Genomic DNA, 12,567 nt, shown 5'->3' with positions numbered 1-12,567 from the left:
TGTACTTTTTATCCTCTTTAATGGTTCTTGCACTGACTTTCTGGTCGTGGGTTTTTCCTAAAATACAGAAACTCCTTACCTGTAGCAACCTCCCAGTTATTTCGTGTTTCCCCAGATTGGCATCCAACACGTGGGAAGCTTTGTGCTTTAGTAAAAGAGGAAGCAAGACTTTTGGAAAATGGAGATGCTGAGGCTTCACTTTGTCGTTAACGGTGGACTGAGTCCTGGGAGCTGGGCTGCAGGGAGGACCGGCTGGGCAGGGGGTGGGAGGCTGCAGGGCTGAAACCCTGGTGGCTAATGGCATGATCCACGGAAGGTCCTAGCGTTGCTGGTACCCCTCTCTCCTCCAGGGCAAGGGATCTTTGCCCTGTTTTTTCTACACTGTTCATAAATTTGCTGCCTATCTGTCCCTACAACTTTTTTTATATGTGTGTGTATATACTGTAACTTTTTTGTTTGCGGGTGGAAGGAAATTGGTTTATGGATTATGTGAAGAAAGTCTATTTATCCACATGGAGTTTGAAGTAGGGATGCTTTGTGAAATGAGGTGCACCTGGTGGTGGGGGGGTTCCCCAGAGAACATATCTGCTGTCTGAAAACCCTGTTCCAGGGCTTGTGAGCATCTGTTACCTAATAAAGGCGAACGTTACCACCACCTCCCGCCTGACCTGTTTATCTCCACTCTCTTCATCTCACCCAGCAGGTGCTCTTAAGCATAGGTGAGCCTGAAATGTTCTTCCAAGATATCTAACCACATAAGTGTTTTGGGAAGCTGAAATCCTTTGTCCGGATAACCGGGAAAATTGAGCTATACGGCTTGCAGTGAAAGATCGTCCCTTGGTGGAGCAAGTGTGGTGTCTCTGTGCTCATTTGGAAGCAACCCAAGAGGCTGATGGCTTGAGCAGAGCCACGCAAGGTAGAGCTGGGCCAGCAGCCTGCAATTTTAGGAGCATCTATATAGGAGGAAAGCATTTTACCTGACCTTGCTTGGAACAATGTCCTTCTGCTCCCTCTCTTTGTTTCTCTGCTCCCCCTGGTAAAACTGTCAGAACCATTAAACTTCAGGCAGAGAAGATCTGTTTGTTTTTTTGTGTAGCTGCTCGAAGGGTTTTGCAGTTGGCCCTGGACGCTGTATTCCCACCACGTCCCCCATGGAGGAGGTCCCCCAGATCCTGTGGAGGAGTGGGCTTGGCACCCTGCTGCCTGTGGGGAAGGGGCTGGGCTTTTGGGAGCAGCATGGGGACCCCCAGCCAATCCATACCAAGGCCATACAGTTTAATGTATTATTTATTGACAAGGTGGAGGCTGGGGTAGTGGGGAAGGGGAGGCTGGGGAGGGAAAGAGGCTGCTTGGGCTCTGCCAGCAGCGCCAGGATGGTGCTTTGAGTCCGTTGCTCTTCCCCTACCTGCTCGCAGGGGCTAGGTGGGGGTGACTGGCCCCAGCAAGATGTGTGGTGTCCCCCCCCCACATCCTTGGGGACTGTGGTCTGTCCGGCATCAGCCCCCCACCCCCTGCTCCACCTATGTGGCCCTGGCTCAGCCTCTTCATGGGGCGGGCTGAGAACAGCTGAAACTTGTTGCCCAAATGAGAGGGATGGCCTCCTGGCCCACAGTGCCTCCTCGATGGTGAAGTACATCCAGCAGCCCCCATCCCCGGGAGAAGAAGGACGGTGCATCTCCCACCATGGCCAGCCGTCGTGGTTTACGTTAGGACCGATGATGCTTTGCTCTGGTGGGCCGTGCTCGGGTGAGCGGGCAGCCCCAGCCCCGGTCCCCGATGGCGCCGGCCGGCTGTCAGACGGTGACCTCGGTCTTGCTGTTGGTGGCGAGGTGCCGAGGGGGCTGGCCGTACAGCGGGGTGGCAGGCCCGAAGGCCTCGGGTGGCCCCTCAGAACGCAGGGCGGCCAGGCCAGGCCGGCGGGGGCCACGGGGGGGGACCCCCTCCCAGCCCCCTGCGAAGGCTGGCCCCCCCGGCAGCTTGGGGCCCTTGGCCTTGGGCGGGGGGCAGCCCTCGGGCAGGGCTGGGGCCTCGGCGGGTGGGAAGGGCAGGGCGCCGGCGGGGGGCACCTCCGGCCCCCCGAACCGCCTGTAGAAGTCCTCAGGGGCGCTCTCTGTGGGGACAGGGGTGCGGTGTCACCCCCGTGGGGCACACCCCTCAGCTGGCATGGGGCGAGGCACAGGGGGGTGGGGGTGGAGATTGGCTGGGGAGGCTGAGGGGCCTGCTGGAGGGATCCTGGGTGCTGATTGGCTGGGGAGTGGGGGGGATCTTGGCCATGGATTGGCTGGGGAGTGCAGCAGGGAATCCTGGCCATGGATTGGGTAGGGGCATGCTGTAGGGTTTTGGGAGATCCTGGGCTCTGATTGGCTGGGGAGTGCAGTGCGTCCATAGAGGACCCTGAGCTCTGATTGGATGAGGAGTGCAGTGGCTGCATGGGGGATCCTGGGCGCTGATTGGCTGAGGAGTGCAGTGGCTGCATGGGGGATCCTGGGCGCTGATTGGCTGGCAGTGGGAGAGCTGCATAGCCTCTGCCATGAGCAACTGCCCGGGGAGCCCTGTGGCACTGGGGTACTCGTCCCACCCATGCCCCTCTGCGAGCCCCCCATCCCTCCCCACCCGCCCGTGGGGTCTGCGGTGCGCATCCCCCTGCCCTCCCCCGGCCGCCATTCCGGCCCGCGCGGCAGTGGAACTCACCTGCAGCCTTGAGGGTGGCGTAGGTAGTGTAGGCGGGAGCCGGCAGGGCCAAGCCGCCAGCCAGTGGCAAGCGCTTGCCGTGGCTGTGGGGCCGCCCCAGCGACGGGGCGATGGCCACCGCGTTGTTCAAGGGTGGCTTGTCTGGGAAGGGGGGGGCAGAGGCAGGTGGGCGGGGGGCAGAGGCAGTTGGGCAGGGGGCTCAGCCACAGGCAGCGCCCTCCTCGCTGCCTTTATTCACCCCCACCACCCCAGCGCCTTACCTGTGCCGTTCCTGGGGGGCCCCCGGGTCAGCCCCTCACCCAGCGGGACCTGCACACCCCCCATGAGGCCATCCACGTGCTCGGAGGGGCCATGGCCCGGCTGCTTCAGCAGGTCTGTCAGCGTCCTGGGGAGGGGAGGAAGGGCTGTTAGGGTGATACCCTGCTCCCCCAGCCCCACCAATGCATCCCAGCCCTGAACCCCTCTGTTCGGAGGCAGCCTGGGGCTAGGAAACGGCTGCTGGGAGCAAGGAGTGCACCCAGGCTCCCAACCCAGCTTTTGCAGGGGGGCTGGTGAGCCACTCCCAACAGTAAATTGGGGTCTGGCTGGGGATGAGCCCTCCTCGGATCGAGAGTGTCAGTGGGTGAAGGTGGCAAGGGAGATGTATGGCTGCAAGGGTACGACAAACCGAGCTGGAGGATGCTGAATTGATGGCAGCTGGAGCAACAGCTCGGGGATGCTCCCCCAGAGCGAGAGCCTGGAGGAGGGAGGGAGAGGAGGCAACACCTCCACTTGAGTCCCTTCAAAGTGGAGAAGACCCCGAGGAAGGGCTTAGAGAGGCCGCTTGCACCTCTTTGGGGAGGACGATGAACTAGCAGCAGCCTCCGGTGCACGTGCTGTCTGTGCGCAACACCCTCCTTGTAAGGAACGGCATTAAACATTAAACACCATTACATAAGATAAAGCCTTGTTTCGTTTAACATTCATGGACGGAGATGCTGCAGTCCCACTGTGGCGCACCGGCAGTGCCAGAGCGGGACATACCAGCAATGCTGGAGTGGGGCATACCAGCAGTGCTGGAGCAGGGCATGCCCATGCAGCATTGTGGCCTTGGGCAGCAAGTCCCGGGGCAGGACTGGATGGTCCTGCTGGCGCAGGCGTTCGTGGGGAGGAGGCCCACCACTCCCCCCCTGCAGACACCAGCCCTGCATGACTGCAAGGGCTCAGAGAAGTCCATTTGGGGCTTTTTTCTGGCTCCTAAATCCCCGGCTTATGATCAGCACACCTTGCACCTTGAAGACTCTGGCTGGCTCATAGACGCACAGCAGGAGCTGCGGCAGGAGCTCATGGTTAGCAAGTGGCTGGACGATAAAACAGCAGATTAAACTCAACATGCATAAATGCAAATTGGAGAGGAAGGAGGGGGGAATAATCCTGACTTGGTGGATGTGTCAGCTCATAGCTCCAGAGCATTTAAAAGCTCAGCAAACCTGGTGCAGGGAATTGCCATGGAAGACAGCAAGGACAACAGGGAAAGCAATGCGTTATGCCCATGGGGGGCCCAAGGACTGTTCCTGGGACACTTTCCCTTCCAGTTTGTATCCAGTCAACATCACAGGGCAATGGCAAGAGCAAAGCTACATGGGAGGGTCACTTGCCCTTTGGGTTCATTTCACATCATTCTTGGGGAGCTTTGCGTAACAACCCCCCTGGGATCACTTAATCTCCAAGTGGGCCAAGAGGAACATCATGAAGGGAAATGAGGGAGGAACAACTCCCGGCACCTATACATACTGGGGACTGGCAAGCTGGAAGGCAGCTTGGCAGAAAAGGGCCTAGGGGTACTGGTGGACACCAAGCTGACCATGAACCAGCAATGTGTCCTTGGGTTAAAGGCGGCAAATGATCTCCTGTCCTGCACTAGGCAAAGCGTTGCCAGCAGGTCCAAGGGAGCTGATCATTCCCCTCTGCTCGGCACTGGTGAGACCACACCTGGAATGCTGGGTCCAGCTCTGGGCACCCCAGTACAGGAGAAACATGGATGTACTGGAGAGAGTCCAGAAAAGGGTCACAAAGATGATGAAGGAACTGGAGTGTCTCTCCTATGAGAGGCTGAGAAAGCTGAGACTGTTCAGCCTGGAGAAGAGAAGGCTCAGGGGGATCTTATCAATGTAGGTGAGCATCTGAAGGGAGGGTGCAATGAGGACAGCACCAGGCTGACAAGACGCGATGGGTGCAAATTGAAACACGGGAAATTCTGTTGAAACAGAAGAAATAACCTTTTTTCCTGCGAGGGCAATCAAACGCTGGACCAGGCTGCCTGGGGAGGCTATGGCACTTCCAGACTGGAGCTACTCAAACCCCACAGACCCCGCAGGAGACCTCCTGCAGCCAATTGACCCCAGCTCTGGGCCCAGCCAGGCTCCTTTGGCCATGGGTACTGCACCCAGAGAAGCTCTGGGTGTAAGCCCAGGCAGGCAGTGGGCTATGCCTGAGCAGGGCTGGGGTGGGAGCAGGTCCCCCAAGGCCATGGGCACGGGCTGTCAAGCCAGGGAGCTGCCGCCCCGTCAGCACCCACCTTCCCTGGGGTGCATTGCTCCCTGGCCCCCTCCCCATGGGCCACTGCCTGCTCTCCCATGTCCCCGGGGGGGGGCAATGCTCAAACAGGCTTGTTTCACCAGGAAGTTCAATGTGATTTGACCTGTTTTTTTTGTTTTGTTTTGTTTTGGTTTTTTTTTTTCTTTCCCTCGGGTCTATTTATGAAGCTTGAACAATCTTTTATCTGTGACTTTTCCTCTCCAGATAAATCCATCAGCGATCTTTCACATAAGCCTGCCCTCCACGCTGACCGCCTGGGGTGCGGATGATAACAATTAACAGTAACGGGGTGAGCAGCTCTTAATGAGTGATTTTGCTAAGGTGGGAGGCACACACGAGCCCTCAGCGCTGGCAACACCCAGATTCACTCACCTCCCTCCCTTGCACCACGAGCCACGTCTCTCGCCAGGGCTGCCAGCATGGCCCCCAGGGCTGCACCTCCCTGCCCGTCCCCAGGTGGTGGGGTGCAAGGGAGGTGGACTTGGAGGGTGACACCATGTTGAGGAGCTGCTGTCTCACTGTACATTTTTGGGGGGGTTTTATGAGCTCCAGCCTGGTCCCATGTCTGGGTGGGGTTCAGGGATGGTCAGACCACATCTCCCTAGGTCACCTGGTGGTCCGTTGCACAGAGACAGCTCCAGGGTACAGATGGAGGTGAGGAACATGGGGCAGATGCAGCTTTAAACCTTCACTGATCATCTGCAGCAAAACACTAACGAGCGGCACCAGTGAGATCTCCATCCACTACCATGGCCATGGATGCTGAGCACACGGGGCCATGTGTGAAGGTCATTGAGGCAAGATCCTGCTCCCAGCTACCGCCTGGCTCACCGGAGCACAGCCTCACCTGTGTGGGCACTCAGCCACCTCCATGGCAAGCCTGGTTGTGCCACTGGGTGCAACCAAGGCCTCCCAAACCAGCCTGGCATGAGCCCCGAGACCGAGCAAAGCAGCAGATCTGGGAGTGGTGAGGACGGAGGCTGACAGTTCCGTGGCAGGAGCCGGCACACAGCTCTCGGTGCACCCGAGCCATCCCCGGGGAAGCTGCCGGTGCATGAAATGGAGGTGCCCGTGTGGGAGCAGGACCCAGGGCCTGGCAGAGCACCCCAGACTGGGGGCTGACCCACTTTTGGGAGGCCCAAGCTCTACGCCCAGCACACCCAACAGGAGAGTGGCTGCAAGCCCTGGGCAAGGGGACAGGAAGCGATGGGAGGAGACAGGAGCGCAGCCGCCCGAGGAGAGGAGAGAAGAGATGATGGAGTGACAGGCGAAATGACATTGCCCTGAGCTGGAGTGAACCCTTGGAGGGGAAGAAGAAGGTGGCAGCCGCTGGCCGAGTGGGGTGGTGAGGTTTGGAGCAGAGGCGTGGTGGTGGAGGAGAAACGTGGCACACTGTGGCTGCGGGTGGGCTGGCACCCTGGCCGGCCATGTCACCTCCGCACCCAGGGAGAGTGTTGCCATCCCCTCCCAGGGAGGGGACGGACATTTCCCATGGCCTACAGTGCATCTCCTCGGGGCAAGGGGTGCCCATCTGTGCAACTGAGCAGCGCAGGCACCATGGGACATCCAACTGGCAGGGCTGGGATGCTCAGGGATGGTCAGGAAGGCTTGGGGGTAGCAAGGTGCCTTTGCAAAATGACTTGTAGAAGGGGGAGATGGAGCCTGGGGAAAGCACTGGGCTTTGGGAGTGAGCCCACCTGGCTGAACAAACATTGCGTCCGGTCTGGGACGGGCGTCCAGGTCTCCCTCCCTGCTGGAGCTCGGTCCCCTCTCTTGTCCCCCAGAGAGCCTGGGTGGCACATGACGATTCGCTGTGATGCCTGCAAGCACCTTTTCTAGGTCTTCGCTGCTGCGTGCTAACGTGGGCATCGACCACAGGCACAGCTGTGGACTGGGGCGATGCCAGAGAAACACTCGGCACAATCCGACATGCAGCAGGGCCAGGTTTTGAGACCCCAAACAGTGCAGGGGGACCCACAGAATGAAAAGCCAGCATTGGGGTTTGGCTGCTGCGGCTGCCAGGGCGCCTGCTCCCGCTGGCTGTTTTGCCCCTCTCCAGCATCCCGCTGCCCCCCAGGAGGCTGCTCCTCATCCAACTCTTCCCATACGGATGTTCACCCCAGCCACAACTTGAAATTTCCTCCAAGGAGGGTTTCGGGGAGACGTCTGCTCTCATGTGATGGGCGCAGCCAGATTCTGGCGGCCAGCAGGGACCCGACGTCCCCGGAGATCTGGGGCCTGAAGAAAAACACAGGCAGGTGTTTCTGACTCAACGCAGGGTTTGGCCAGGCTGAGCGAGTGCCGGGGACGGGTGCCAAGCGTGAGCCGAGCAGGAAGGAGAGGGGTTTGCGGGAGCCGCCATAAGGCCTTGAGGGAGGAAGGCGGATGGGGAGTGGGGGGACACACACCAGGTAGCTGCAGCCGCTCGGGCGCCCGCTCCCCTGGGTGAACCAGCAGCCAAAGCTGGGAGGAAAAGCCGTGTTGGAGGTGGCCAAGGCTTTGGGGTCTCAGGACAAGCTGGACAAGGGCTCAGGTGTCTGCATCTGAGGGGAGCTGGTGGGGTTCCTATGCCCGATTGCACTTCCTGGGCTCAGCCCAGGACCAGGACCATGACAAATGACGTCTGGAGGCGCAGAGGTGGTTGATCTTCCCCCCTAAGAGGGAAGCCTGCAAGCAGTGGCAGCGGGAGGTGTCCCAGGGCAGCAGGCAGCGCTCCAAGGAGCGGAAAAACCCCGGCGGGAGGGAGGGATGGGAATGGAAACCAAGCCGGCCGTGCAACAGGGAGCTGGCCCAAGGCCACGATGCGGTGCCCGAGGAGCAAATGAGAAGCTCCTACCTGAGGCGCCGGGAGGGAGGCGAAGTGGCAGTGCTCATGCCTTGTGCTGCGTGTGGGTACAGGGGTGAGACAGCTAGAAATAGCCCAGCTGTCTATTGCCCGGTCTAACCAGGCACACAGCGAGATGGAGGTGACAGCATCCCTTTTTGGATACTCGTGCCACATACCCAGCCCTGAGCACACCTCCATCAGCCCAGCACACAGGAGGCCATGACGGGCTGGTGCCTTGCCTGGTGCCCAGGGCTCGTACCCGATGCACCACTCCTGCCCTGCCTTGGCTTGCCGTGCGGCAAAGCTGCTCCCTGCCAGATGATGTCCCCGTGGAAATGGAGATGCTCACGACTTACACAGAAGGACATGGGGCATGGGAGAGACGGCAAGCCCTCTCCTAGCTTCTGCAATGATGGAGATGCCCTTCTGATTTTGTCCCACAAAGGCGGGCGAGGAAAATTCGCCTTCTCCCCACCTGTATGCCAGCGCCTGAAAGATGGGTGGCTTTGGGGAGAAAAGGCACCCATCTCCCCAAACTCACTGGGAAAATTCAGACTTGCCTGAGCAAGAGGGAGGGGGGACATGGGGTAACACGGCTCCAACGGCACAGAATTGATGCTACCCGCAGAAAACAACCCCTGGTGAGTGGCAGCGGTCCCGCCAGCGGCTGGTGATGGAAGAAGGCGAGACCCACTAGTAGGGGATGAGGACCCAGGTCTGGGCTTCTCGGGGACTGAGCTCTCCCCAAGCACAGTATCTCCTTCCCAGGGGAGAGGGGAGGAGGATGATGCACACACCAAAAAAAGATGCGTCGGCGGGGGAGTGGAAGGGGAGCGGGGAGGCAGGGAGGCTGGCGGAGGCCGTATTGATCCTGTCAAGGTGCCAGCGCTTCCTCAGGCGACACGTTGGGGAGGCGCAGGCGCCCAGCGGCACCCAGCCAAGGCGGGGGCTACAGCATGGGTCCTCCCAAAACTGCCTCGCGTGGCTCAGAAGGGTCCTGTGACCCCCATCTATGCCCAGCTACCACCCCCCTCCAAGCAGGGGAGTAAGCCTCTGCTCCCCCCGAGTGGGTGCAAGGAGTAGGATGGGTCTGGGAATGGAGTGCAGCAGGTCCAGAGTTGGGGTGCAGCACCCAGCAGCCACCCAAGCCCCAGGCAGGCATGAGGAGGTGGACACCCCAGGGGAAGGAGAGAGGGTGTCTGTGCTGGGGGGGAGGGGGGGGGATGCAATCAGAGCAGCTCTCTCATTGTCCCTGTGAAATAATTTCCTCCAGCCCTGCTTTTCCTTTTTTTTTTTTTTTATTTTTTGGAAGCTAAAATCCCTGATCAAAATGGCATATAAATGGGTTTATTGCCAGGCTCAACGTCCTCGCTGGGAGGACGCGAAGCAGAGCGTGCACACCGCTGCTCTCCGTGAGGTGCTGGATTCGGCTCAGCCCCCGGCCCCTCTCTGTTAGGCGCCTTCTCCATCCCTCCCCCTTTGATTTGGGGCCACCATGGCACAACCACGACACAACCACTTTGGTGAACCTGCCCTGGCTCCGCTCCTCTGTGTGTGTGCGCGCATGTGTATGCGCCTGTGTGTGTGCGTGCACACGCGTGTGCACCCGTGTGCATTTGCACGTGCACCGGGGGGAGGCTGAGGAGGGGACAGCTCTGAGTCAGAGCCGCAGGGGCAAAAGCTGCGCCGGGGGAGGCGGGAGCTGCTGGCAGCCGCTCCGAAGTGTTAAACTCATTGAATGTGATTGGTATAAAAAAATAAAAGAAAAAAAAAAAGGAGGGAGAGGAAAAAAAAAAATCTACCTAAGCGGACGCGCTGTACAACATGACACCAAGGGGAAAGCGAGGTGGCAGAGCTGTGGCCAGGACCAGAGCCACCAGTCCTGCCCTCCCTTGCCTGGCTTTGCCCGCTGGTCCTGCCTTGCCCTGCCACGCCCTGCCACACCCTGCCACGCCCCACCCCCGGCTGGGGGTGGGGTGGGGTGTCACCTGCCCTTCCTGCCTGTCCCCGTGTGCCCCAGCGTTGGGCACACGAGTCCGCTGCCCCTGGGGAAGCCGGAGGTGCACCCTACAGGGCTGAGGCCAGACCACTCGTGACACCTCAGTGCTGGAAGGGTGGGAGGGGGTGCAGCAAGGGGCGGGGGGGGGGGGGGGTGAGGGGGATGGGCAGAAAGCGAAGGTGACAAGCGTGTAACTGGAGCCAGCACTGGTGCGGGAGGGAGAGGGGAAGATGCACTGATGGCCATGGGAACTGGGCAGGAGCAGGGGAAGGCACAGGGGGTCCCCAATGGCGAGGTGTGCCTAACACCCCAAACCTTCCCCCTGCCAGCTCTGTGGTTAGCCCTGGGAGGGGTCCGAAAAGCCCAGGGGCTGGAGCCGCAGGGCACGGGGGGCCAGGGGGAGGCTGCCCAATTCCGCTGGAGGCTGAGCCTCGGGGGATATGCAGCCTCATGTCCGCCCACCGCAAGGGTGATGTCCCACCCCAGCGCAGAGAGGCTGGCGCCTGTGCTCACCCATGCACACACGCGCACACACACGCGTGCACTCACACACCGAGGAGGCGCAGCAGTCACGGCGGAGCTGTCTTTGCCGTCTCCTCTCCCCCTGCACTGCCGACGAGGCTGACCCAAGGGGACTGCGTCCCGAGTCACTCCACGCACAGTCAGACCCTGTCTCGCCTCCCCCGCGCGTTGGGAACCACCGCTTTTTTGGGGGCGAGGCACGTCCTATAGCTGACACATCACCCACCCCACTTGCCGGTGGGGATGGCTCTCCTGAGCCTGGGACAGGCCTCCTCCATGGATGCAGCAGGTCATTTTGAGAGCGGATGAGTGTACGATCACCCCTTCTCTTGGAGGCTGTCCCGGCTGGCAGCCCTCCCTGCTGGGAGAGGTTGGGGGGCTGCAGCTAATCCCCACCCCCTCCCCCAGTGTCTCGGCATGCCGGGATGGGGATTTTGGGGATCACCTCATCCTTTTGGCAGCTCCAGGGTGAAGCCGGGGCTCACCCTATGCAAGGGGCTGGGGACATGGGCTGCCACCCATGGGGGGACTGAGTGGGGCAAGTGGGATGACCCGGACCCCTTTACCTGGAGACGGTCATCTCCGTCTGGGGACCCTGTGCCTTCTCCAGGCCCAGCTTGGTGAAGATGCCCACCAGCACCATGATGGCCACCACGCCGCAGATGATGTAGACGATCATGTTGGTCTTGTCGCGAGTGGGGTCCTCGGGAGTCTCATCCACTCGGGCAGGCGGCTGGCCCGTGTTGACCCAATTGGGGGTGTCGTAGTTGGAGCAGCCGCTCTGGTCCAGCCGCCCGGGCTTGAACTGGCAGCAGAAGCGGTACCCGCAGGTCCCGCAGCAGTACTGGTAGATGCCGGCGTTGCAGTTGAACGGCGGGTCCCACTGCCCCATCACGTCGTAATAACCGCGGCAGCGGTCCCCCCCAGCTGGTGCTGCCCCGGTGGGCGCGGGGGCCGTGGTCTCCGCCGGCGGTGCCTGGCTGCCGTTCCCGCTCTCACCGGGCGCCCCGGTGCTGGGCTCCCCGCTCCACACCCGGCCCGGCTCCAGCAGTACCAGGCAGCAGATACCCACGACGTAGCTCGGCTCCATCCGCCCGCGGCTCCGGGGGGCCATCCGGGCGAGAGGGCGAGTTAGAGCCGCTCGCCCGGGACCTGCCGCATGGCCGCCGAAGATCTCCCGCGGAGGAGAAACGGGATGGGAGGGGGGGGTGATGGAGGAAAGGCAAAAAGGGGGGGGAAATAACTTAGGGGGGGGGGGGGGGAAGTGCGAGGGGACGTACCCCCTTCCCGCTTCTCCCCAGATCGGCCGACGGGCAGAAATTCAGAGCAGGAGGCGAGGAGGACGGCGGGGGAGAGCCGCCGCCTCCCGCCGGCCGGGGAGGGGACGCGGCGGCGGCGGCGGGCGGCGGGAGCGGGCGGGCGGGCGGGGGGCTGGCGGCCGCCCCATCCCCGCTCCTCTGCCCGCGCCTCCCGGCACCGCGCTCGGCGGAGGAGAGAGGGGAGGAAAGGAAAAGAGAAAAGCAGCGAAAGCCCTTTGGAGCAGGACGGGAGGAGCGGGAGGAGGAGGAGAAGAAGGAGGAGGAGGAGGAGGGCGGGGGGAAGGAGCCGGCGCGGCCAGCGAGGCGCGGGGGGCTCGGCTCCCCCGCCGCCTGCCAGCCTCCCGAGGAAACCGGAGAAGGTCCTTCACCGAGTCCTCTGCCAGGCTCCCCGCCGCCACCGGGCGGCAGGACGCCCGCCCTCCCCGTCGGGCTGCCGCCGCGGGCGGCCGGACACGCGTGGCACCCGCCCCACGCTGCCCCCTAAGCACTCCTCCCCCTCGCCCCGGCTGCGAGACCCTTCCGGATGGGAGGTGCGGGGCGGCAGGCTGGCACTTTGGAGTGCAGGACGGGTATGTGCGGGGGGATCCACAGCCCCCGTGGTAGTAGGGTGCCCTCCTGCAGCCCCACAGCTC

General features: G+C 61.6%; 1 protein-coding gene across 1 annotated transcript; it reads right to left on the bottom strand.

The window, feature by feature from the left end:
- Positions 1-1,275: 1,275 nt before the first annotated feature.
- On the bottom strand, positions 1,276-11,730 carry SHISA8 (shisa family member 8; the record flags this gene model as incomplete). Its single annotated transcript, XM_082492811.1, has 4 exons — positions 1,276-2,110; positions 2,692-2,832; positions 2,952-3,076; positions 11,183-11,730. The coding sequence occupies 4 exons, from the start codon at positions 11,728-11,730 to the stop codon at positions 1,794-1,796; spliced, it is 1,131 nt and encodes a 376-aa protein (XP_082348937.1). The 3' UTR covers positions 1,276-1,793.
- Positions 11,731-12,567: the final 837 nt, after the last annotated feature.

Source organism: Vanellus vanellus (assembly GCF_965231255.1).
Source record: "Vanellus vanellus genome assembly, chromosome: 1".
NCBI lineage: Eukaryota > Metazoa > Chordata > Aves > Charadriiformes > Charadriidae > Vanellus > Vanellus vanellus.
This window is presented reverse-complemented; position numbering and strand designations above follow the sequence as displayed.